Source organism: Cydia amplana, chromosome 9, assembly GCF_948474715.1.
Source record: "Cydia amplana chromosome 9, ilCydAmpl1.1, whole genome shotgun sequence".
NCBI classification, from domain to species: domain Eukaryota; kingdom Metazoa; phylum Arthropoda; class Insecta; order Lepidoptera; family Tortricidae; genus Cydia; species Cydia amplana.
In genome coordinates this window covers 1,617,056-1,642,414 of record NC_086077.1, presented here as the reverse complement: position 1 = coordinate 1,642,414, position 25,359 = coordinate 1,617,056, and the positions used below count along the sequence as shown (strand labels likewise).

At 38.0% G+C, this 25,359-nt stretch overlaps 1 protein-coding gene across 1 annotated transcript in view; it reads right to left on the bottom strand.

The window, feature by feature from the left end:
• LOC134650934 (thrombospondin type-1 domain-containing protein 7A-like) overlaps positions 1 to 25,359 on the bottom strand; it is a 129,752-nt gene that overhangs the window by 23,279 nt on the left and 81,114 nt on the right. Inside the window, exons 3-4 of the mRNA XM_063505888.1 lie at positions 12,783 to 12,879; positions 7,950 to 8,057 (exon numbers count right to left, since the gene is read on the bottom strand). Coding sequence (XP_063361958.1) covers positions 7,950 to 8,057; positions 12,783 to 12,879 — 205 coding nt within the window. The remainder of the gene's footprint in view (positions 1 to 7,949; positions 8,058 to 12,782; positions 12,880 to 25,359) is intronic.

Here is a 25,359-nt window from a genome sequence, read left to right as displayed (position 1 = left end):
GTGTTATTTTATGGTCTGTTATATTGTTGTTTGCATTAATTAGTGTGATTTAAGTTCATAAATTCACAGCTTAGTATATATAATGATATGTACGCGTTATTTACATAAGTTAGAATATACCGATATAGACATAAGTTAGAATATAGCGCTGGTGGCCTAGCGGTAAGAGCGTGCGTGCGTGCAAACCCCGGCTCGTACCAATGAGTTTTTCGGAACTTATGTACGAAATATCATTTGATATTTACCAGTCGCTTTTCGGTGAAGGAAAACATCGTGAGGAAACCGGACTAATCCCAATAAGGGCCTAGTTTACCCTCTGGGTTGGAAGGTCAGATGGCAGTCGCTTTCGTAAAAACTAGTGCCCACGCCAATTCCTGGGATTAGTTGCCAAGCGGACCCCAGGCTCCCATGAGCTGTGGCAAAAATGCCGGGACAACGCGAGGAAGATGATGAGAATATACCGATATTCTCGATCACGGCCCACATGATACATTTGTAATCATGTTCCTATTTATGAGTAGGACGAATACTCTTTCCAATAAGTATTTACAAATATCCAGATACGAAACATTCCCACAAAAATCCTGTTTCACGAAATTTCCAAGTAATTTGTCGTATATTTCGCACGAAACTGGACATTATATGGAACAATGTCTGAATGTAACTAACGGCACGGTAATCGGCTTCACCTATCTTTTAACACCTCCTATATACCACTAAGCACACATTCTAATTTAATCCTTATGAAATTAAAATAGAGTTGATATTTCTACGAAATCTCCAGTTAGTTTGTGACTTTATATTTGTTATACATGGTGTTACATAGAGCACAAAGGTCTTTGTCTTTGTAGTCGGCACGCTGGAACACAAATACTGACCGGATTACGTAAGTGTAAGGCCTGAGTGGACGCTTGAAGCGGAGCGTTCGGCGGGGCGTGCGACGTCGTGGCGTTGGGCTCACAAGTAATTTGAGCAGCGTGCACTTAGGCCGCTCCTATACGTTTGCATTTGTTTGACATGCACGCCGCACGCCTCGCCCCGCTGCACGCCCAACATGAGCGTCCACTCAGGCCCTACACTTATACTAAGGCTTTATAGGCGTTAAACTTACAGGGTGCCCGTTATATTGGGATTGTGAATTACATTGCTATATTTGAAATATAGATTTGATCTAAAATACAATAAGTATTTGATTTTATTTAAGATCCCTTTTCTTACTTACAGCGGGCGCAGCATGCTTCCATTTTTATCGCCTGTCACTATGCCCGTCACTTTTGCACTTACATACTTGTTAGAACGTGACAGGCATGGTAACAAGCGATAAAAATGCGACCGTGCTACTGCCGCTGGTATTTTACAATATATCATTGAAACATAAAACTACAATTATTTAACTTAAAAAAACCTATTAACTTCAAAATATTCTCCTTTAGCTTTTAATGTACAAACGTAAACGTATTTTTGGGCCATCTTGTACCTATTTTCTGACTTTGGTCTGGCTGTGTCGGGTTCTACGTTTGTCTTTGTCATTATTATACATTTGGTATAATAACATTCACAACTCGCGGTAACAAATCGCCGTATTCATAACATAAATAAATGCCCTTACCGGGATTCAAACTCGGAGACAACAGCTTCGTGGTTGATTCAGTACCTACCCTACCGAGTAGGTAAGGTCCCTTTTCATAGATAATGCCCCTTATATATACGTAGAACAGTTACGTCCGCCTTTGAAGTGCTTATTCTATATGATGTTTGTGTTTTGTGTTTATTTTGTACAGTAAGAGTTTATACATACACAGTGTTTGGGCTAAAGTTTACGGTAAACATTAAACAATGTAAAACGTTCATCGGCGTACGATCGATAGATTACGACCTGCGAATTAAATACTGCCGTATTCGAACTTCAAGATATTCACAAGATACGACACGTACTAGATCCATTCCAGATACGTTATAGTTTAGATTTCAATTAGTTCTCTTTTGCAGCGCAATTCGAGCAACCAATGTCACTTTTACGATAGATAGAGTTAGATATCTATTACATGTGAATTGGATCTCTAAGCCATATCTTGTGGAAATCGTTCAATCAATCTTTGGGTAATATGGCTCCATCGATACTGTCGATGATTTCGCCAACTATCAAATATCAAATATCAAATATCAAATATCAACATTTATTCAGCAAATAGGCCACAAGGGCACTTTTACACGTCAATATGGAATTTACATACAGCAAAAAAAAAACACATCAATAATTATAAAATACAACTAAGCCGTAAATATCAAATCAAACTAACATAGAGATGTATAAAGCCTCTAAATGTCGAATTACAGAAAACGCAATAACAATAGTATTGAAAAAAAAAAACACAAAGATACAAAAACTATAATCTAAAATTATTTAGAGATGTAAATGTCTCTAAGTGTCATCATAACTAAAAGATTAAAATATATAGTAGTTAATCAAATTATCCTTAGAGATGTATAGGGTCTCCAAGAGTCAAAATCCTGTATACCTAATTAAAACATTCATTAAATTAAAGAAAATGATAGTAAAAATAAAATAGCATACGAGAACCGAATGAGGTGTGTCCATGTAATTATACTCAAAAATAAAGTTACTAAATATAATAGCTCGTGTTAGCTTAAATAGACCAGTCTCCACAAACAGCACCCGTTCACGAGTATGACGCGTATCTCAGCCATCGCCTCTCTCAACCTTCATTCGGGAAAGTGGCGACCCGATCAACAACGCCACCGTAAGCAAAGACTTTTAAGCGAGCATGACATATTCAAGCTGCCGGGCCATATTAATATTTAAATTGTAATAACGTATAGCTGTGAGACACAACATTTTGTTCTTGTATGTTACATGAAAAACGGTATATCTTCACATAATTACTAAGCAAAATGCCCTATATTGACTAAGAGATGTATAGGTCTCTCAAGTGTCAGAATCATTAAAAATATAAATATGTACAAACAAATTAAAAATAAAATTAAAACTTAGAGATGTATAAGGTCTCCAAGTGTCAAAAACTAAAATTAAATTAAGCAACGTCGAAGTGGATCCCTCGTGGGATCGAATTAATATTATTTGTAATAAATAAACTTCAGCCAGTGTACGGTATATAAAACTATAAAATTATGGCCTCTAGGGCTCTAGCCAGCCACGGTTAGAGGTAGAAATACCAAATGCTCGTAGAGCACGACGTTGTTCGGTTGTATTATGAGCTCTTGTAAGGCGATAGCTGGACTTTACAAGGGCCACGTGGGGCTACCTGGCGTTGACGCCAGAATGGCGATTAAACTCGTATCAAGATTAATTCTTCATTATCCGCACACTTCCATATTAGTTTACTGTATAATAAGCTATCAGTATTACACTTTAAACAACATTAATGGGCAAAAACAAAGAAATTAATCACGACCCGATGTGACCAAGATGGCGGTCGACAAGAAGCCCCGGAAATCGTTCAAGAGTATCTTCAGAATCGCGCAAATGTCAAATTTGACAGGTTAGATCTTAAACATATCGTTATCGTATCTTGGCGATGTCTAAAAGATATCTAACAGATGTCTATTTCAAAATTCGAATCGGGCCCATATTCCTTCTAATAAAACGTGAAGAGTTAACAAACAGACATAGACAGACAGGTATGTTATAGAAAGGATAAGTAGGGATTAAAATTTCAAACAGTGTTTGTTGTAGTGAATTTATCAAAATATGTATTGCGTTAAGTTGATCTTTGTACTGCTTATTCTGTATCTTTTGTGTTTATATTGTAACGTAAAACGGGGTGAATTATTATTAATACATTCGTGGTTACCTACTACTAAAAATTCCGAATAAAAATATTTAGGGCTGAAAAACTGAAATTTCGAAGTCGCCCCTTCATTTCAAAGTCACGGGTTTACCGTACAATAAAGAGCTTACACATACAGTGTTTGGGCTAAAGTTTACGGTAAACATTGTGAAACGTTCATGTCAGTGTACGATCGATAGGTTACGACCTGTGCAAATTAAATATTCCTTCTAATTGTCAGCGACAGGGGTATACTGGTATGCTAAACGCGGCGCCCTTATGTATATAGGTCATAAATTATAAATACTGTGGCACTGGGTTTTTGTAGCTAACATACACAAAAACTATAAAGGACGTCCCACGGGTAAATATACCTTATGGCGTCTAGCGCATACGCTATTATTAATGCCGCTCCAATATTATTGCGGTGCTATGCGACGTAAGCGCCAGCCGCCATAAGGTACATTTTGCCGTGGAACGTCACGTCGTTATTATAATATGAATAATTACGACATGTCTACATCATACGTATTTTTAGCAAATGTCTGAAGTATCATAAAGTTCGAATAAGGCCGTATGAATGTCGAATTGCGATGAAAGAACTTAAGGCCCGATTCGGATTTTGTAATAGACATATATTAGATATCTTTTAGACATCGCCAAGATACGATAACGATATGTTTAAGATCTAACCTGTCAAATTTGACATTTCCGCGATTCTGGAGATACTCTTGAACGATTTCCACAAGATATTACTTAGAGATCTAATTCACATCTAATAGATATCTAACACGATCTATCGTAAAAGTGACATTGGTTGCCCGAATTGCGCTGCAAAAGAGAACTAGTTGAAATCTAAACTATAACGTATCTAGAATGGATCTAGTACGTGTCGTCTCTTGTGAATATCTTGAAGTTCGAATACGGCAGTAGATGTTGGTTGGGGATAATGAAGCTACGCGCTACGCCGGAGAGCGTAAAGGGTCTACGCGTTTCGTAGCATGAAATGAGGTAATATGTAAATTTGCATTTCTGTAACTGTTATGGCTACAGTACTATTGACTTCCCAGCTAAGTATTTATTTAGATTTTAATTGAGAAATTGTGATTTTGTGCCACGAAGAGCGGTATCTAAATTACAATTTATTTATAGTTTTGATATTGTTATGACATTACTAGCAGTGCATTTTGCGCACACCAATAAGTGCAACCGATCGTGTGACTATTTCAAACTTACATTTCATCAGAATGATATCTAAATGATGTCATTTTGTTATCATCTGCCCGTGGGTCTCCTTCGGAACGATACAACCACCTAAATACCTAAGTAAAACCTATTTGAAACGGTAATTTGTATAAAAAGTAACCTTTTTTCATTAGTCTGAATATTAAATAACATGTTTTCCAACACTTAAGGTAATAGGTATAAAAGCTGCCACAGTTGTTTGTAATTTAAAGCAATAACTCACTAAGTGGAGTAACCCATTACGAAATGGTGCCGCGTTTATCATACACAGTGTACAGTCAGCAGCAGAAGTTGGTACGCGGGCGAGGTGTTCAAAATTACCTTGACGCGCTCTTATTCTCTTAACAATAAAGTCGCGTCAAGATCATTTTGAACACCTCGCCCGCTTAGCAACTATTGCTGCTGACGATTATTTGAATTCGCGCGAGTCCTCCATCCTCCACATTCGTCTCAAAACCCTATCACATTGTTAAAACATGAATCTAGTATTTTAACTGGATAAGGCATGATGGGTGGGGGAAATGCGCGAACGGGATAGTCTTATATGTATCTTTCAGTTGGAGTAGCAGCGAAAGCGCTATTATTGTTTGTCCTTGTCACAGTCTGTCTTTTTTTTATTCCCCACCATAAATTAGTATGGTGGGCAACAAATAAATTCGACCAATCATAGTGTCGCATTGCCTATGTTTTGTCCCTCACGGAGGCACGCGTATACCACTTCTATAGGATCCTACCTTCTATGTTAAAACATATTCGGCTTCCAAAGCTCCGCTATCGGGAAAAATGCAAATGGCGGCCGTAAAACAACCAAGTTCGCCGGGATTGTTCTCAATAAAACCCGTAAGCGGTTACTGCAAGTTTCTTGGACAGATTTAGTTTAGTTCCACATTCAGCTGTGACCTAGTTCTTAAAGTCGTGGATGCACGCGACCTGAATTGAGATTAGTTGGATTTGGAATATAAGTTTTAGATGTATGGAAGATGCAAACTTTTAGGAGAACAAAGGGCTTTGGTTTCATTGCACCTAAATATCATAACCACAGTGTCTGTATTTTTCCAAAATTTGTAAGTAAACAACGTTGTCACAGATTAAATAAATGTCAAATAGTTTCCTTTTTTACATGGCAGATAAAGATAAAGATAGTGGGCCCGATTCGGATTTTGTAATAGACATCTATTAGATATCTTTTAGACATCGCCAAGATACAATAACGATATGTTTAAGATCTAACCTGTCAAATTTGACATTTCCGCAATTCTGGAGATACTCTTGAACGATTTCCACAAGATATTACTTAGAGATCTAATTCACATCTAATAGATATCTAACACGATCTATCGTAAAAGTGACATTGGTTGCCCGAATTGCGCTGCAAAAGAGAACTAGTTGAAATTTAAACTATAACGTATCTAGAATGGATCTCGTACGTGTCGTCTCTTGTGAATATCTTGAAGTTCGAATACGGCAGAGTTTATATTTCAAGTAGGCATATTATAAAGCGCTCATGAACATCAAATAAAGCTCTGTCCGAGAAGATTTAAATCCCTCCTATATTGAAGTAGGTTATCCCAATATGGGACCAGCAAGAAACTCGGCGGGACACAGCCTTTCAAAACATTACATCTTACAATTAACATGCATTAATTGCCGAAGAAAAATTAATCCCATCAAAAACATTACATGTAAAAAGATGCAAGTCTCGCAACGCTTCTACTACAAAAAAGTTTTAAGATGTAATGTGAAACCAAGTCGGTGATTTAAATCAGTGCCAGGGGGTGTTAAAACCGTATCAATAAGATATCTTTAATTTGTAATGCGTATAATGACTTGGCAGATGTCACAATGACTTTAGTTAATGATAATCATGATATTTTGATGTCAAGTTGTACGTTCGAATTGTCCTCCAGTTGTCGTGTCTGTAATAGTAGTTTATGCAACAGTGATATAATAAGGGTTCTTAAAATTCAAGGGTCGAAGTTACAAAACGAGACGTAGTCGAGTTTTGTAAAAAAAGACCCGAGAATTTTAAGAACCAATTATGAGCTGTTGCATACATTACTTTTTCTATGACAGCTGCAGCAAAAAAAAAAAAAAAAAAAAAAAAAAAAAAAAAAAAAAAAAAAAAAAGAGAGAGTTATTATTAAAAAAAAAGAGTTATTATTTAAAAAAAATTGAGTTATTATTTAAAAAAAAAGTTATTATTTAAAAAAAAAGAGTTATTATTGTAAATGAAAACATACCTCTTTCAATCAAGATGATCGGAACTTGTATCTTTAAAAAAAATAAAGCAGTTGTATTATACTCATAAGATGACTGCTAGTAGTCATCTTATGAGCCTATAGACAAAGCATTCAAATGACATTGCTTTAGATATCACTGTCAGTCATTTAATTGACACATTTAAGTGCTGGAGTAGAAAAAAGCTTTTTATAGGCCCCGTGCATGAACTATAGGGCACAGGAGCCGTCAGATTTTTGGCGCGAGGCGTAAATGTGTCGATTATGCTTCCGATGTAGCCCACAAGATGGCAGAACCTACTATGCACAAGGAAACATGCCGACGAGAACGGTATAGATGGTAGCACTCATGTAGCACTTGCTTTGGCAATGTACATGTGCACATATGTTTCCGATTCAGGCCACAAGATGGCAGACCCTCCAACGCGCATGGTTCCTATATCATCAGAGCCCGTACCATGAGTCACTGACAGTGTCAAAACTGACATATACGCAATCGAGAACGTAATTTACTTTCTATACATCTTGCTCGCACTAATATACGAGTACGAGCGTGATGCATATAGATAGTAAATTACGTTCTCGATGGCGTTTATGTCAGTGCCAAACTGGTGGAAGCCACATAGGATAGCATAGGAATAGGAATGCAATAACTTACATGTTTTCCACAAACTGTCCATCCCTTTTCCGACATTGCACCTGCCGCCGCTGCAGCCCGAGCCTCGGGGAGTGCACCAGGGAGTCCGCCTCGGCGTGCACGTTGAACCTGCAACAACAAATGTTATTGTTGAACAACAATTTTAATAATTAGTGACATTACAGAGCAAAAGTCCGTTCAAAGGACTGTAAAATTAATTTCGGGTCATATTACTTATACCTACGAGTATAATTTAATTATTGACTTGGTGTAGGTTTCGGCAGGTTGCTCCAATAGGTTGGCAATATACATATTATAAATAATGCCTAAGTATTGATATTAAGCATGGTTTTGGCTGATATCATTCACAACCTAGAAAATTCCAGGATCCATAACTTTTATGTGAATCAATATAAATGAATTATAGTCAGAAAGTAATAACACTCATGGACAAATTTTGCGGAACGCAAAAAAAGTTCAGGTAATTACTATGAAATTACTTTAGTTAGGTGCTGTAATCCAGTAAATAAACCTTTTCTTGCGTGCAACATTTTTCCATAAGTATATACATATAGTGTTAACAAAGGAAACAATATAAAAGTGGAAGCTCTCCGACAAATATCGGATAGTGGCGCGCGCCCGTTTCAACTGACTTAGTGGACTTAGTCGCCGGGCGTGTAGCAAAGCCTTAACACAAACATTCCAATTTATCAGCTCTATTCTGAGCACAGATCTAGAATAAAGGATGACTCACGTTAGACCGGGCCGTGTCCGGGCCGGAGCTTCCGGAGCTTCGTTTTCTATGGAAAGCATCACGTGATCACCTGTTATAGAAAAGTAAGCGCCGGAAGCTCCGGCCCGGACACGGCCCGGTCTAACGTGAGTCATCCTTACCGCTAAAAAGATTGACAACATGAAGTACCTAGTTGATTCATCCATTAGTGTTTTTGACTGGGCCCGATTCAGATTTTGAAATAGACATCTATATCTTTTAGACTTCGCCAAGATACGATAACGATATTTTTAGGATCTAACCTGTCAAATTTGACATTTTCGTCATTCTGGAGAGACTCTTGAACGATTTCCACAAGATATGATTTAGAAATCCAATTTACATCTAATAGATATCTAACTCTATCTAACGTAAAAGTGACATTGGTTGCCCGAATTGCGCTGTAAAAGAGAACTAGTTGAAATCTACACTATAACGTATCTATAACGGATCTAGTATGTGTCGTCTCTTGTGAATATCTTGAAGTTCGCATACACTGCCGTATTCGAACTTCAAGATGTTCGAATACGGCAGTTAATCACATAAGTTTTCAACAAATCCTAAAATGTCAAATTTTATCATCACCGTCACCGTCATTATATTTCTCCATAAATTCTTCGAAGAAAACAGTAGCAAAAGGTCAAGTTTTTCAACAAAACAATGAGCCGTTGAAAGCGTTTTCCAATATTGATGTCGTAACTTAGTTACCGAGGAAAGCCATTGCTGCCGGCCCGTTCGGTTTTATTTTTAGCGCTAGGTATATAAAATGTAAAAAGCTGTTATTGATTTGTTACTCATATTTTATTACTTACAGCACATATAGGTGTGAGCACTAGAATTAAGGCTAGGCACATAAGGTCAATGTGGATAATTCCATCATAGGGACTATTCCGTCCATTAGCGTTTTTCTAGAACAACGAAAAAATTGATAAATTTATCGACAAAGCAGCGATTGCTTTAATTTCAGCAATCAAAAGCAAATGTTTTTTTTTCCTACGATTCAAAATCAAAGAAATATACGCTCGTGAACGGAATAGTCCCTGTGACGGAATTAGCCACATTAAACTTAAGTTCTACAGCGAACTGCAATTTTGACCAAAAATAGAGTTAACATTGTTGTAGCTAGATTCACTGATTCGTTCATTCACAACATTTTTTGCAATTACGTATCGTACTGTATGTAGCTATGAAGCTTTGTGTGAAATCATTCACCTCAACTCTCTTGCTGACATTTACACCAAAAAATAATAATAATTATGTATGTATGTACGAACGATAAGCATACAAGTCACGACAAAATTAGATCATATTGATATCGATTGATAAGTTCGAATCTGCCTCGTTGTGTTACGTAAATATTCCAGAATGATAACATTAATAACGAGACACGATCCAATTTATTAAATTGAAGTTAAATCCTATTAACTGAGTTGTCGTTTCCCGCCAGCTTTCGTTTTACGTCATTGTTTAGCTCTTAGGTATAAAGAATTGAAGTAATTTAAATTGTTTTGTTTTTTACTTATTTTCTCGTAATGCATGTTAATTATAAGATGTAATTTTTTTTTGAAAAGATGTGTCCCGCCGAGTTTGGTGCCGGTCCCATATTGGGATACCCTCCTCCAATCGAGGGGGGACTTAAATCTTCTCGGGGCAGAGGTGTAGGGTTGGAGCCGGTCTACCTAGCTTTATTTGACGTTCATAAGCGCATTGTAATTATGCCTACTTGAATAAACTATCTTTTATCTTTATCTTTATCTTTGAAGATTAATATTTGCTGGTCTTTCAATAAAAATCAAAGGAAAGTATATTAATTTGATTTATGCTCATTCACATGTTCAATTTCAACTTCAACTTCAACATTTATTCAGCAAATAGGCCACAAGGGCACTTTTACACGTCAACATTGAATTTACATACAAGCAAAATAATAATAATTATACATCAACAATTATTAAATACAACTACAACTACCAAATCAAACTAACGTAATACAATTACTTAGAGATGTATAAGGTCTCTTAATGTCGAATTACATAAAAAAACTATAATAATAATATTAAAATAAAAACAAAACAGATACATGGAAAAAAATCTAAACTTATTTAGAGGTGTAAATGTCTCTAAGTGTCAGAACTAAAAAATAACATAGTTTATCAAATTATCCTTAGAGATGTATAGGGTCTCCAAGAGTCACAATCCTGTATGATTAACACATTACGAGAAAAAAAAACATACGAGAACCGAATGAGGCGTCTCACTGCAATTAAATTAAAAAATAAAGTTACTAAATATATTCGTGTTAGCTTAAACAGACCCGTCTCCACAAACAGCACCCGTTCACGAGTACGACGCGTATCTCAGCCATCGCCTCCCTCAACCTTCGTTCGGAAAAGTGGCAATGGTAAGGTTTCATGACTATTTTAGTATTCATATTCTTATAACACCATCTTCGTCATCATCATGTATTGGCTTTAAATCTGCTTTTTGTATGTTAAGGTTTTTCTTGCAGCAAGATTAATTAATTAAATAAATTATGCTGGTCATAATTAAATCTTCTACTTATTTTGAAATAGTTTTTCTTTCATCTTCGCTAAAACATATAGGTAACGGGTACAAACAGACATATCGAACGGACTTATATATACGTATATAGCTAACCTCTCTATAGTATCTACCCATCAAGCTTTGAGTCATAAAAACTAAAATCAAAAAGGCCGATAGAAAATTGCAAGAAGCGATTTCCGTCCACGATTCCTTGGAAATAAAAGGATGTGGGGCTTCCTATCTCTCGGTGTTCACTGTTCAGCAACTGTTTCATTTCCGTATTGTGGCGTCTATAGGTTCTGTTTTGAGGCCAATTCGAACGTAATTTTTTATATCTCAGATATACTGTATAACCCGGATATGTCCTTAAACTACGTCCAAAAGAGAGGTATGGGCACTGTGAGTGTCATCTCGCTTTGTGTGGTAGGGCACAGCACAGCGGATGTTATTCCAGATCTAGAGCAGAGCCCAACTGGGGAAGTACCTCCACCTTACAGAAAACCGCAGCCAAATAACACTAGACCCTACTCTTGTGTTGTGTTCCTGCTGGTGAGTAAGGTTGCCAGAGCTCAACGAGGGTGGGTGAGGGTAAAAAGGTCGGCAACGCGCATGTTACACCTCTGGAGTTGCAGGCGTCCATAGGCTACGGTGACTGCTTACCATCAGGCGGCCCGTATGATTGTTTGCCACCGATGTGGTATAAAAAAATAAAAATACCGCTTAATTTTATAGATAACTGAAATATTCGCACTTACCCCACCCAGTTCCGCACTTACGTCAACATAAGGTACTTTAAAATGCATGTACGCTTTCAAAATAACCTTCATGCAATCACATGTTTTTATTTATTTTTGGCTAGTAATTCACAAATTGCCCGTTATAAGAATAAGAATAGAAGGAATAAGAAATATTTATTAGCTCAAATTAGATATCGATAGTGTAATAATTGATTGCATTCTTTTTACATTAAGTAATTAGTATTTTTTCGTTTACATTAACAGAAACTCATTGAAAGTTATTCTTAAGTTAGTACCCTTATAAAATTGTCACTTCGTCCATCCTTTCATCTATCTGTTACTTACAAATATAGGTATATCAGGGTCATTCCAGTAAATACCTCCTGGCATGTTCTAATAAATGTTTCAATATTGTGTCCATCGGCTTTCTATTTTGTGACGGATCCATTACAGATATTATATACCGTCGTAATTGTCTGCGAGACAGCGTTATATTGAGTGTCTGTATCTTTTCAAAATTACAGCTTATTATAATGTGGCTAACGACAACATTGAGTATCGGTCTAGACTACTCGATACTGACCTTGCCTATGAAACTGATGGTCCTGGGTTCAAATCCCGGTAGGGGCAATATAACACACACATTGTAACATTTTGTAACTAGGTTTAAGAAATTGTAATGCTATTATATTATTTGAAATAAACATTTTATTTTCAATTTTTTTAGGCAGGGTCACTACCAAATAGGTCAGACAGGCCTTCAGAAGCATTTGATTATAAATACCTATATCTCAGACTCACCTCAATAAAGATCTGGTGGCATGTTCCCCCTCCCCTAAGGGGGAGCAGTCTGTCCATCGCCCCACGTACACAGAGTAATCTGCGCTGGGCAACGTTTCTGTAACAAACAAACAACTTTATTAATACTTAGTTATATACGTATGTATAATTTGGTTATCTACTCCTCTTCTCCTCCCTATCCTATCTTAAATACCAAAGAAATAAATATAACTTTAAGAACGAATCAAATTATTTTATTAAATATTTTGATTTGTGTTTTTTGTTTTGTGGTTCGAATCCGGCCTTCAGCACTGGAGGGCTTCGTCACTTTTTCTTTAATATATTACATCTATTTCGGTTTACAAAGAAAAAAAGTATACCAAAACCTGTCTTATGTGTGTATACTTAGCTAATAATTTGTTTGATAAATTTTAAAGTCACCTTGAAACAAATCGGTCAACAATGCTATTAAACCTCAAACAATTAAGATTAAGTACGCTAACAATGAATACATTTTTTTATTATAATAATAAATCCCGAGCAAAACGATTACATATTCAAACAAAACACGATCGTTTTTTATTTTATTTTGGTAAAAAAACAAATGGCTAGTTATTTTGATGATGAAAGAGTTTATACTTAAAATTTTTGTAATACTTTCGTTTAATGTTGTGTTACCGTAGAGAGGAAAACAATGCATTGCATTGTAAAAAATGCATTGTTTTTTATCCGACTACGGTAGGTAAGGGTTATCACTTACATAGTATAAAACAAAGTCGCTTCCCGCTGTCTGTCTGTCCCTATGTATGCTTAAATCTTTAAAACTACACAACGGATTTTGATGCGGTTTTTCTTAATAGATAGAGTGATTCAAGAGGAAGGTTTATGTATAATTTGTTAACCAGTGCGAAGCCGGGGCGGGTCGCTAGTTTTATATAAGGGCTGCACGCAGTACAGTTAAGTCTCTCACGGCACAAACACGTGGGGTATTTTTTAACTCTAGTCAGGAGACTTTTATAGTTATTCTATTTCGTTGCCTGCCACTTGTAATCATTATGGTTAGAACAGCAGACACAATATCGTAGCTTCCAGACACTTAATTAATTAGTACGAAAACTCCGTGGGCGCGATGCGGAGCGCTTTATAATGTAATAAGGGGATACAATTACGGGGTAGTTTTATTCCAAAGGAAAAGCAAAGAGTATTGAACTTTGTATTAACGTTTATTTGTAAAACAAGGGTTTAGTTGTTGTTCTGTCCTGTCAGATTAAAGACACCAGTAACAAATTTTGTTAGAATAAATGTTGTATTTAGGTATGGAAAGGGCTCAATAATAATATATTTAATATAGTTTTCAAAAGTGATAAATTTCAAAGGAGACTTAATCATAGCAACGTTGCGATGATTCTCATGAAATAAAACGCTCTGCTAATCTTCAAATCGTTTTATACAACACTGAAGAGTCATTAACTTATTGTATACACTCGTATGGATTACCATTAAACGTACACATGCCTATAAAGAGTTCAATACACGCCACAAGGCTATTCAAATAAAAACAATAAAAGCTGAACCCTAGCCTACGTCGCACATACAATAAAACCTGAATTCTAGTGACCTAGGTCTCACATAAAATGCGATCACATGTGGATATGTTTGCATTCCACTCACGCACTAGTTCAAAGCCTTCAAAGGTCTTATTACTCGGGTCCGGAACTCAGAAATACAGTTTGTTTACAGCTACTTGTTAATGGGCCCTTTTATTTAAACTTATACACAACATTTTCGCTCTTTTAATCTAATATGAGAAACAACCCCGTTCTAAAAAAAATATTTCCATTCCATTAAATCGGTTCAGCGGTTCAATCGTGAAATGGTAACAGACAGACAGAGGTACTTTCGCATTTATAATATTATATTAGTATGGACATAGAGAAAAAAATACATAGAGTGCTCACTCCATACATCAGTTTTAGTACCAAAAAGACTATTAGCATCTAGCATCGAGTAGCGGAACTATCAGTACTGCTACTTGACAATAGATGTAGCCACCGACCGGAAAGTCTTATGCTGTTGAGATAAGACTTTCCGGTTGGTGCTACATCTATTGTCAAGTAGCAGTACTGATAGTTCCGCTACTCGATGCTAGATGTAGACACTGAAATTAATAGTCTGAACGGATGTATGGAGTGAGCACTCTATGTATTTTTTTCTCTATGGTATGGATATCAGGGAATTCGCAAAAACAAATACCTACACATAGTATGTTATATACAGGGTGGATTTTATTTTTAGGTCAGTGAGGGCAGCTACCAGATCCCGTGCTGCTACGAGAAAACGGTCTTGGAAGACCTTCCCTTGATTTCAAATTAATGAAGATTGGCTTTTACAGATTTTGGAAAAAACATACAGGGTGCGAGAAAAAGGTCATTTTTGACAAACTTTTTTTTTATGCCAATCGATCCCATTCCTATTGAGGATCAAAAGCTTGTATGGAAGCAAAAACATTTTCCGGCTAGAAAAGCCACAAATCGAGGAAACTCTTCCCATACAATTTGTATGAACATGAAAACTTTTATTTTTCACATGCTATTTTTGTATGCCAATTGATTCCATTCCTATCCAGTATCAAAAGTTTCTTTGGGGTCAACTTACGGTAATGTACTAAAAAGCCACAAATTAAAGAAAATAGTGAATTAAATTTCACGTTTAATCCATAGTAAATGTATGGAAAAAGTTTTCTTTAATTTGTGGCTTTTACAAATACAAATACATAGAAAACAACCATGACATAGGAACAAATATCTGTGCTCATCACAGTTACATAACCTACTTTACCCGGACTAGCAGCCATATTCGAACTTTAAGATACGTCAAATATTAGGTATCGAAACGATATGGATTGGATATGTCAGTGTCAAACAAGTGTCAAAAATGTCGTTTCTTAAAACAAAAACGTCACTTTTGACACTGACATATCTTGGTGATGGCTAATAGATATCTAATAGATATCTAGTTCAAAGTCCAGTCGGGCCCTAAATGTTACACATTTCATAATAGAAGATGCACCCTCGCCACCCTCGCTCGGAGACGCAGTACTAACCTCGTTGTGCACTTCACGTGTAAGAGCACACGACGGTTTCGTAATTCGATTTCTACCGGGTCTTTGCCTGTTTGTTTCAAGCAACTTCATTATGGCAGGCTAATGTTTCGATGCACTACGTTTATTCCTTATATTTAAATAAATAATAAAATAAATAAACCATTTATTCACAGAAACAGCATATTCTTACATAGGTACAACCTCCGCCAAACTGTATAACAGTTTGTTGGCAGAAATAGGCTCCTCTCTTTACATACTGTTTTAGGCTATTTTACTTATTTAGGTGTTTAAACTATTTTTAGATACTAGTGTAAGTTACAAATATAAGTTCAATATAACATGACATTTTTAACTTAAGTGTATCCTAGATTAATATTCCTTCAACATGAGTTTTTTGGGTTCCGTAGCCAAATGGCAAAAAACGGAACCCTTATAGATTCGTCATGTCTGTCTGTCTGTCTGTCTGTCTGTCTGTCTGTCTGTCCGTCTGTCTGTCCGTCCGTATGTCACAGCCACTTTTCTCCGAAACTATAAGAACTATACTGTTGAAACTTGGTAAGTAGATGTATTCTGTGAACCGCATTAAGATTTTCACACAAAAATAGAAAAAAGGCAATAAATTTTTGGGGTTCCCCATACTTAGAACTGAAACGCAAAAATTTTTTTTTCATCAAACCCATACGTGTGGGGTATCTATGGATAGGTCTTCAAAAATGATATTGAGGTTTCTAATATCATTTTTTTCTAAACTGAATAGTTTGCGCGAGAGACACTTCCAAAATGGTAAAATGTGTGTCCCCCCCCCTGTAACTTCTAAAATAAGAGAATGATAAAACTAAAAAAAATATATGATGTACATTACCATGTAAACTTCCACCGAAAATTGGTTTGAACGAGATCTAGTAAGTAGTTTTTTTTTATACGTCATAAATCGCCTAAATACGGAACCCTACATGGGCGAGTCCGACTCGCACTTGGCCGCTTTTTAGGGTTCCGTAGCCAAATGGCAAAAAACGGAACCCTTAGATTAGATAGATTCGTCATGTCTGTCTGTCTGTCTGTCCGTCTGTCCGTCTGTCTGTCCGTCCGTATGTCACAGCCACTTTTCTCCGAAACTATAAGAACTATACTGTTGAAACTTGGTAAGTAGATGTATTCTGTGAACTGCATTAAGATTTTCAGACAAAAATAGAAAAAAAAACAATAAATTTTTGGGGTTCCCCATACTTCGAACTGAAACTCAAAAATTTTTTTTTCATCAAACCCATACGTGTGGGGTATCTATGGATAGGTCTTCAAAAATGATATTGAGGTTTCTAATATCATTTTTTTCTAAACTGAATAGTTTGCGCGAGAGACACTTCCAAAGTGGTAAAATGTGTGTCCCCCCCCCTGTAACTTCTAAAATAACAGAATGATAAAACTAAAAAAATATATGATGTACATTACCATGTAAACTTCCACCGAAAATTGGTTTGAACGAGATCTAGTAAGTAGTTTTTTTTAATACGTCATAAATCGCCTAAATACGGAACCCTTCATGGGCGAGTCCGACTCGCACTTGGCCGCTTTTTTTTTTAATTTAGACTTAAATACATTTTTGCTGGTGCTTTTTCAATCATTCTTGGTTTCGAAATGACCGTGGAAAAGCACCATAAAAATATGAATTACCTATGTAGTGAGTTATTTCCTATATGTACATAGGTTATCGAAATAATTTCATGACAATAGCCTATAATTACAAATATGAACCCAAATTAGGTTAATGTTGGCAAATATTTATAGGTAATGTTGACGGAAGCTAACGACCAATTTTAGCAACCCCTATTTAGGGGCTAGCGCCCTTTGTATTAAACAATGGACACACACGAATTAGTAAGGTATGTTTGAACCTAATGACTGAAATAAATTATTTCCTAAACTAGTGCAAAATGGTATGTGTTCGAAAAAGGCGTCATGAGTGAGCTATGTTCGGTTGGTGATGTATTTGTGTAATAAATTGTTTCGTTAATTGGTCCAAAAATTGCATTTCTTTGAATAAATGTGGCATTCCATTAGATATGGATAGAAGGGTCCTTATGCTCCATGCGAACAAATTATCAAGGGCTGGAAAGGAATTGCGACATTTTTATGCAATATACTTTGTATCATAGAGAAATAAGTAGGTAAGCATAGAGTGCTCACTCCGTACATCAGTTTTCTTACCACAACCACAGGGCGGACACGCCATACATCAAAAATGATTTGCGTTTATATGTGTGCGCCGTACACGCGTCATTGAGTTTCTGACGGAATCCTGACGGAATCTCAGTAGAGCGACTTACGCACACATTCATGTTGCGGCCAGTCGCGGGCGAGGTAATCCGAATCGGGGCGGGGCGGTGCGTGTCCGTTCTGTATGATAATAGTATTACTTATTCTGTGCCACAACGCTTATTGTTTTCGTAATCGACATCTAGCGTCAAGTAGTGGATTCATCAGTACTGCTACTTGACACTAGATGTCGCGACGAACGAAAAGTCTAATATCGTCAGCTGGAACATTTTGTAAGACAGTTTTCTAATTCCTCGAAATCCTTCCCAAGTTTTACCAAAACCAATTAAATTAACGGCGCTACGACGGATTTCATTAAGAACGTCGAAGTCGAACTCTGTCATTACCGAGCAAAACTTGTGTTCTCCGGACAATGAACACTTCGGGAGACATTCGGGTTTATAAATTACTAGCTTTTGCCCGCGACTTCGTCTGCGTGGAGTTAGTAATTTGGGTACCTAGCTTATTTTTACTTAATCTGCTTTTTAACGATTCCCCACACAAACTTCCACCCCCCTTTTCACCCCCTTAAAGGATGACTTTGTGATAAAAACTACCCTATGTCCTTTCCCGGGACTCAAACTATCTCTATACCAAATTTCAACTAAATCGGTTCAGCGGTTTAAGCGTGAAGAGGTAACAGACAGACAGACAGACACACTCGCATTTATAATATTAGTATGGATGATACTAAAATCAATGGTGGTAGGTAACGGAGAGATTGTGATTTCGCATCAACTCTGATTACATTGCAAGTGGAAGGCTCTCCGAGAGCTTGATTTAGATAATGATAATAAAAAAAAATTGTTTTGGTTTTGAACTACTTAGTTTTGATATTGACCTTATCAAACAGGTACAGTCACCTGCAATAATATGTAACACAACCACAGAATAAGTACTTAATAGTATTATCATACAGAACGGACACGCACAGCCCCGCCCCGACTCGGATTACCTCGACCCTCGACAGCAGTTAGCCGAGTTTTAGCCGCGCGCCCAGTTCGGTTAGTGACGCGATGACGGACGGAACGTTCAAAATGCCGGTCTATTGTGCTATGTACGAGTACCGAGTGTACCCTGTGTGTGTTATTTTAGAAATAAGTAATCAAGTTTTTCAATTTAAAGTACATGAAATGTGTATAATGCTAAACGTTTGTATAATAACAGGTAATAATATCGTACGTCACGTACATACACGCCTACCGTTTTTTTGTTCGTTGAATTTAGGAATGTTAAATTAACATTTTAATGTAAATACATTACAGATATTACTTGTAAATATTTTATTTTTAGTTTTACACTCTTTTCACAAAAAAGAATTTATGCTCGGAATATTCGCGTTTTTATTGATTTATTTATATTTTGTAGATCCAACAGCTATGTATACAGAGTATCCCAAATTAAGAAGAGATTGTTTTTTTTTATTGTAATATAATTAATTAGGTTTTTTGCCCAAAAACTCAGCCTCACTGTGCAGAGGGGGAACGCGGCCAGTATCCTGGGAACTGCCTCAGGCTAATTTAGGGTTAGATTTTTGATTTATTTTGTTATTCAATCTCTGTTATTAATATATACCTATTGAATTTTTCCATTAGGTATGTATGTACTTATGTTATATAAAATCAATAGGTATTAACAAAAACGTAAATATAATAATGGCGTAACAAAACAATTGGAGCGTAATTAAACTTAAACATTAGTTAACATATTTCGGTTGAGTTATCCAACGCAGCGGGCGGCTCGTCGTGTCACTTCGGCCGGCCTTGGCAAGCTTCGGCTTAGCCTTCCCCGCGCGCCGCACGAGAGTCAGCCCTAAGCGACTTACTCACACAATGACGCGTGTACAGACGTGCCATTGACACAAATAAACGCCAATGATTTTCGATGTATGGCGTGTCCGCCCTGTGACACAACTAAGGCCGCAAAAATATCTGACACGATCTTATTTGTAAAGCCACAAGAGTACGTGTCACATATTTCTGCGGCATTCGAAGAGTAAAATAAAGTTGCAGGTGACTGTACTTCCATAGGACAAAAAAAGATATATAACAACGAAAAGTCATACAATTTTCAACTGAATTATCATAAGTAGCCTGATTTAAAATACATATATACATATATTGGATAGAAATGGTAGATTGAACTTCCATGGAGCTATGTGTGGCTGTGTTTGCAAACTTGCGTTCTATTCAAAGGGATGAAAAGTTGGAATTAATGTAAGTTTAAGTTTGCATGGAAGATTCAAGTTTAGTAAGTGCGAAGCGATGTACGCTATTAAATAGTTATGGGAGCAAGTTTTGGTTTAGAATAGGCTTTTGACTTGTGTAAAGGTCGTAAACTGAACTTGGCGTAGTGTTTACTCAGTGCTGCGCTTTATAGCTTTTTTATACGTTTTGGTGTCTTCATGAAACTAGGGTTTGACGTACAGACGAAATTTCGGACTTCATCCCAAAAATCCTAATATTTTCTGGACGGTAATTTCACCCAACATAAATCCCTTATTCTTAAACCTTTTGTGAGCCACTAGCCACATAACTCGCCACCATATGCTATAGCTACAGCATACTTATGCCTCTGCCAAACTCGATAATTTTAGCTGACTTCTAGTAGTTACAAATTACAACAGTCAACAAGTAATTATAGTCAACCAGGGAACAAATAAAATTCTTAGAGTTGAATTCTTATCATTTATCATTTATCATTTAATCATTGCAATCATGTACAACATTATAAGTATGCAAGGTACACATATGTGAACATGAACCCGGACAGGGTATAGCAATTAGTTTTAATCTTATACTAAAGTCTTATTACAATAAATGCTCGTAGTTTATACAAAAAAAAATAACAATGTATAGATTTTACATTACATAAACCAACAATTACTCTAATTAGGTCTTAGATATATTTGCAAGATTATGAAAAATAGACCATGTAAATTGTGAAAGTATGGACATAAGATTGTTATTCCTCCAAAAATTCGGCTATTGAATAGTAGGCTTTATTTATAAGTAGTTGTTTCAATTTATTAACAAATGTATTATAATTTTCTTCTGATTTAATTTGTCTCGGAATGCTATTATATATGTGGATAGACCTGTAGTATGGACTTTTTTTAAACATCTCTATTTTGGGTTCCGGTAAGGCTAAAACATGATTTCGGCGAGGATTTGTATTGGATTCATAGAGGTTAATATTTTTACGTACAAATTTCGCTGTTTCTAATATATATAATGAAGGGAAGGTCGAGTCGAATGAAATATGGTTTACAGCTAGAGGATATTTTATTCGCCCTTAGAGTTGGTCAAAGGCGCCTAGCCTTTCAAAGATAGCATACACCAGAGAATTTGGGACGGGTACCGTCGTGGCCGGGTGGTCTAGTGGCAAGGACGTTAGCCGCGTAAGCTGAAGACGCGGGTTCGATTTTCGCCTCGGCCAGCCGTGGACTTGGTCACTTTTTCTTTAGTGTATGATATAATTTTCAGTTTAATAAGTAGGTAATTAAAGTACAAATCTATAAAAAGTCAGATTAATAATTCCACCTACATTTTTGAAGCTGCTATTTCATGGTCTGTGCCGTCGGCTTGACCTGTGAGATTACGCTATTCAAACAACTATCGAGAACACGGAAATCTTATGTCCCCGCGCCGTCCAGCCGCGCGCGCGCTCCTCCCCGCCGCCCTCGCCCCGCGGGGGCGGCCGAGCGAAGGCGCGCGGGCGCGGTTCCTCAGTACGCTTTCATTACGCTACGCGAGTGCACGGTGTCTTTAGTTAACAACGACGAAGTTCGTTCGAGATCATTTAGATCGACAATATTGTGTTATAGGATTGTTTTCACCAATATCGATGGTAAGTGAACTCTCTTTTTAATTTGTAAGTGCTTGTGACTTTTATTTCAGTTATTTGTATAATAACCTTTTAAGGTTAAATACCTACTTGTACTGTGCCAACATACAAGTAACTTTCAAAAATCAAGGCTCGATGTACACGTGTACAGGCGCAAATCTGTGAATCGCGTTTCCCTTTCGGGTCCGATTCGATCTATGATTTAATTTGCTGTCTCTGCGGTCTTTCCAACCTAGAGCGGTAAATTTATATTTGCACCTCGAGTACTTTGATGGCTTTATAGCGATCCGTACGTACCATTGTGGCGAACCGCGTGGCTCCTTTCTTTTAAGAGTCACTTAGACCTGTACGGCCCGTTAATTTATGAGCCGTACGGGTCAGAATGGTCAGCCGTACGGGTCAATCTGGTGAGCCGTACGGGTCAATCTAGTGAGCCGTACGGGCCAGCTTAGTGACCCGTACGGACCAGTTTTATGAGCCTTACGGGCCAGATTGGTGAGCCGCACGGGTCAGTCTGAGCCGTACGGCTCAGACGATGACCCCCTACGGCTCACTTTTTGGGGCCGTACGGGCGACTTTCGCGACACGTGCGGCTCATTTTTACACGTCGTACGGCTCAATCTTATTCCGTAATTTTACGTGTAGATCATTAAATGAGCCGTATTAGTCCCAACCCGCAGTAACTCACAGAATTCCTTGTGTTTTAGGCATCGGGTTCAGGAGCTATGTGCTCCCTTGGAGCACTACTCAACTGGGAGGCGGATGACCCTGGAGACAATGTGGTCCTCAGCAGGCTGACACGTCTCATTGCAGCGCATCTTCCGGACGGCTGGCAAGAATGGAAAGTACATACCTACTCCAAAGAAGATTTGCTGGGAAGTGAACTAGACCCTCAAATTCTGAACAAAATCAGGTTCGCGATCCCGACGGTAGGTTTGGCACGCGCATTTTCGCCGAACTGTTCCTCTCTTTCTGAGAGAACTTATAGAGATATTAAACTCAAGTTACTGGAGTGGCCTTTGTGTGTCGGTTTAATTACCGGCCCTGCCTCTCTAGCAGCGCGGATACGGGGTTCTGCAGTACAGAATGAACTGGTTGTCGCGGCTTTGGCAGACATGAGACCACTATTGATCGGCAGAGAGGAGGCAAACCACGAGTTATCCGGTGACCTGGAAGACAGCGGCTCTGTCACGCATGTTTCTCGGCGCAGCAACAGCTCTGCTCGTACAACTAAACGTCAAGACAGACTAAGTAAGTTAGAGGAAAATCAAGTGGCGCTAAAGGAGATGCTGGAGTCCTTCATGAAAAAATTTGAAACACCATTTGACTCACAGGAGAACTCTGCTTGCGAAAGCTCCGATGATGACTGCGTTTCAGCTCACTGCTCAGATATCGACGACACTATTGTTCCTGAACAACCTCCAAACAAAGCTACCCCTACGTGGGAGCCCCTTGAGGCTCCGTTTGGCTCCGAAGAAGATTTTGACTGGTTACCCTGCACTAAGCCACAGGACCCTGTTATACCCAACCCAAAACCACACATTGCAGAACAGGGGGTTAAAATACTAAGACTAGGCGACATCACGTATAACCAGATCAGGTATGTCGAAGTACAGAAAAAATTACACGCCGCGCCGGTTTTTGGTGCTTTAAAGGCCAACCCAGTCCTGGTTAAGCACACAGCACATAACCCTTTCCAGGAACAACTGGGTAAAATGGATTATGTCCTGGGTACCATGATCCATGGGCTTTTGATGCAAAGAGATGCAATGCATGGGGCTCTCAAAGAACTCTCGAATCAGCACCCTGGCCTCAAAGAAGATCTCATGAGCCACCTATCTACTGGTTCTGCCACGAAGATCATATCAGACGATCTCCTTCAATTTGCATGCGGGCGTAGGAACGAAATTATAGAACAGAGAAGGAATCTTCTTATCCCCAAGGATGAGTATCAGGCGTCACTTTTGAATTCCGTCCCTCCTTCAACGACTCATCTTTTCTGTGAATCTAAGCTCACAGAGGTTCTTAAGCAACCACCACAGCAGACTTTCTTTCGTAGCCACTACAAAAAACCGGCACAACCGAAACAATACAATAGCGCAACCGGCTTTTCCCAGGGAAAGACCGCCAAAAAGAAGATGTTTGTCAATCCCAGAAGTCGCCCATCCGAAAAAACGGGATCGAGTTCTAGACGTGCCGACAAAAGAAATCACTCTAATCCCTCCTCAGCCCGAGGGCGCTCGTCCAAGGGCCACTCTTCGAAGAAACATAGAAGTACCTGAAATACGGCTCTTCAGAGGAGGCAGGCTTCGCTCATACCTAGAAGTCTGGAAGAAGGAGGGAGCCCCCAAAAGTATTCTAAACATCGTAAAAGGGTACACAATCCCGTTTGTATCAAAACCTCCTCTGATTCCATTTCATGCTCAAATTATAAAAAAATTCGAAACCAAAGAAATGATGCAAGAGATAAGCTCCCTCATATATCAACACATTTTGGAACACACATCAGCTCATTCAGGTTTTCTTTCAACGATGTTTCCGGTCCCAAAATCAGATGGAAAGAATCGACCCATAATCAACCTTCGAGGTCTAAACTGATACCTTCTGCCAAAGAAATTTCGCCTGTTAAACCATTTCAAGGTACCTCAGTTTCTGCAACCAGGAGATTTTCTGGTAAAGATCGACATCTCCCAGGCATACTTTCACGTGCCCATAAAAGTTCAGCACAGAAGATTTCTAGCAATCTTCAATCAAGGTCAAATCCTACAATTCACGTGCCTACCTTTCCTTTCTACAGCTCCCCTCACATTTGCAAGGCTGTCAAACTGGGTGCTATCACGACTCCAGGATATGAACATGAGGGTCATAGTCTATCTCGACGACTTCCTCCTAGCCTGTCAGGATCCAATAAAACTACGAGAGGATGCCATCAAGACAGTAAACTTTTTAACAAGACTCGGTTGGGTTATAAACATAGAAAAATCCCTAAACGAACCTTCGCAACAAATCGAGTATCTGGGAGATCGAAAGTGGAGCTGGGAGCTCGCCAAGAGCTTACTGGGCAAACTAAATTTTGCCAGTTTCGTAATCCCCCTAGGAAGGTTACACTCCAGAGATCTTTAAAGAGCAGCCAACCACTTACCAGAACAGCAAAAAAAGATAATGTTCCCTATAACATCACAGACCCTTCAGGAATGTGTCTGGTGGCTAGCGAACTTGAAACAAAACGGAACTCTCGTAAAGTACCGAAAGACAGCTTTTATAACATCAGACGCATCAGACCAAGGTTGGGGAGCTCAGATAGACGACAAAATGATCAGCGGTCTATGGACCCCA